General features: G+C 48.8%; 1 protein-coding gene across 1 annotated transcript; it reads right to left on the bottom strand.

Moving 5' to 3' along the window:
* Positions 1 to 286: 286 nt before the first annotated feature.
* Positions 287 to 2,176, bottom strand: FOXL3 (forkhead box L3). The gene is made up of 3 exons (XM_062588725.1): positions 2,070 to 2,176; positions 1,114 to 1,282; positions 287 to 769 (listed from the first exon to the last, which is right to left on the bottom strand). Exons 1-3 carry the CDS (start codon positions 2,174 to 2,176, stop codon positions 287 to 289), a joined length of 759 nt encoding a protein of 252 aa, XP_062444709.1.
* Positions 2,177 to 2,548: the final 372 nt, after the last annotated feature.

The raw sequence follows: 2,548 nt of genomic DNA, 5'->3' as shown, positions 1-2,548 counted from the left end.
TGAGAAAGGAAATCTGTGTACTGTTAAATGAAGTTCAGGGTAGTTTAGAAAACAAAGCTAGAATGTCATGAATTTCGGCATAGTGAAAACTGGTGTTGATAACAGTTATTTATACTTTAACCTTAGTAAAGTTCTTTTGGTATAGACAAAGTATCAGCTGGTAGATTGGTAACCCTCTCTGGATACTACTTGTGAAAAAAGAAGTGGCGGCAGACGGCTGATTTTCAGTGAGGCAAGGCTGCTGAATACACTGCAGCTCACACTTTGTTACCTCGTATAAATAACATCACATTGTCCAGAACTGGAGATTAATTTGCTGAGCCTCCAGTAGATGATATTTATTTTCCTGCATATTATACTGAGATCTTAGAACAGGCAAAGGGTCAGGGGCTGAAAGAATGTAATCGATGCTAAATTTAATTTCAGAATCCAATTTTCCTAAGGAGGAATTGCTTAGGCTCTGCCTGGTGGTTGTAGTGTTTGGAGCAAACCCATGAGGTTCCAATAGTCTTGGTCCTGATTCAATTCTTTCATGTTTACTTTCAGAAGAGGAAATGTTGTTTAAACCAGAGTCTGTGGAAGACATATCAGCGGATGAAGGACTTTTCCCTCTGCTTGGTCTCTGCTCCTTATGTTCCCTTTTCATGTTCCTCCTCCTCCGTCTTCGCCTGTAATTCCCATTTTCAAAGAGATCCAGCATGGACTCACATCCCGTTGCAAAGCTCCAATAGTTTCCTTTCCCCTTCTCATTCCCTTCTGTTCTGGGAACCTGTATTTATTTAAAAGCAGTTCAGTATTTGTATGTGTTACAGATGCTGCTGCTTAACATCTGCATTCATTTACATTCAAGAGTGGTGTAAACACAAATGACAAGACTTTTAAGCCTATCCTCTATCATTATACAAATAGGATGTAAACTCCAGTCTCTTCAGTTTGTTATCTGTTAGCATATATCAGACAAGGATGTACTCTTTATCTTTATAAATGACAATTTAGATTTTAAGTGATTTGTAGCTCAGCTGTTTGTTTCCGTCTTTCCTAGTGATGAGATTATTCCTGCATTTTTTTAATCTATGCAGAATGTGTATGTAAATATACAGTTATTGAGCTTACCTTTACGAAACAACTGTTAAGTGATAAGTTATGTCGGATGGAGTTCTGCCAGGCTCTTTGATTTGATCTGTAGTAAGGAAATTTCTTCATTATAAAGTCATAAATGCCAGAAAGGGTGACTTTATTTGATGGACTTTGCTGGATGGCCATTGCAATTAAGGCAATGTAGCTGAAAAAAGGAAAACTGATTGTTACACCATTGCCCTATACGCAGATAATAATGAGGAAAATATCATCATATATCATATCCTCAGTTAATGAGGATTCATATAACAAGTATCACACAGGTACATATGTGCATACAATCCTGCTTATGAGAGGTGCCCATCTGGCTCTGCATCCTTACCCCGGACACCCCGGCAGACAAGACGGGCTCTGCCTCGCCATAGAGGAGCACCCTTGCCGCCTGTCCCGCGCCAGTCAGGTAGCACAAAATGTAGGCATTACTTCTAGACCACCGGATCCCCACTAGGCTGCTCACCCTCTCATCAGGGCTTAGACGTGGGAACAGTAAGGAAAGATCACTTGTATCACAGATCCCGTTGGAAAAGTTTCCCTGAACTTGAAGGCTCCAGTGAGATGGAGCCACCTCGGACACGCCAGCCCTTGGGCACAGGAAGCCCCTGGGCCATCACTGCACTGCGGTTTCCCGTCCCCATGGCACTTGCAGCGCACTGCCCACATAACCCCCTTTCTCTGGGTCTCCTGAGAAGGGGAAGGTGAGCGCTGGTGATCTGGCAGTGCGTGGGACCAGCACACCAGGGCTGCTGTGACCCTCCAGGGGAGGAAACAAGCCACGAATGCTTCATGCAAGGAAGGAGAGAAATCTTTACCCCGCATTCCCCGGGCCTGGAACAAACACACCCGGAAAGAGGTCCCGCACTGCTTGGAGAGGGCCTTTCCCAGACTCTGACAGCTGCCCAGAGAGAGCAGTGCTGGGGAACACTTCTTCTTACCTGTATGCTGGTCTGGTGAATTTTTTCTCTTCGTCAGAACTGCAGATTGGATAATCATCCCCGTCGTAATTGAAGCAGTTATAGGGGTACTGTGTGTTGTCGAACATCTTCCTGCTCCTCGCACAGCTCCCGCAGAGTGAGGGCGATGGAGGGACGTTTCGCAGCGCTTGGGCTCCCTCCTCCCTCTTTCCCTCCCCTCTGCCCGTCTCGTTCCCTCTCTCCCCCCTCCTCAGCCCCCTCCGCGCACACGCGCTCCCCGGTGTCGGCGTGGGGGTTGTTCCTGTGGTCAGGACATCCCTTCCGCACCGCCGCGGCCCCGGCTGGGGCGGCGGGGGGTGGCGGGCGGCGGGGCGACCCTGCGCGGCGGGTGCGCGCCGGGAGCGCGGCGGGCCGGGACCGCGAGCGCCGCACCGGCACCGGGAGCTCTGCACGGGGCCCGGGAGCGCCGGGAGCACCGCGCCGGCACCGGGAGCGCTGCA

The sequence above is a fragment of the Rhea pennata genome, chromosome 15 (genome assembly GCF_028389875.1).
Source record: "Rhea pennata isolate bPtePen1 chromosome 15, bPtePen1.pri, whole genome shotgun sequence".
NCBI classification, from domain to species: domain Eukaryota; kingdom Metazoa; phylum Chordata; class Aves; order Rheiformes; family Rheidae; genus Rhea; species Rhea pennata.
This window is presented reverse-complemented; position numbering and strand designations above follow the sequence as displayed.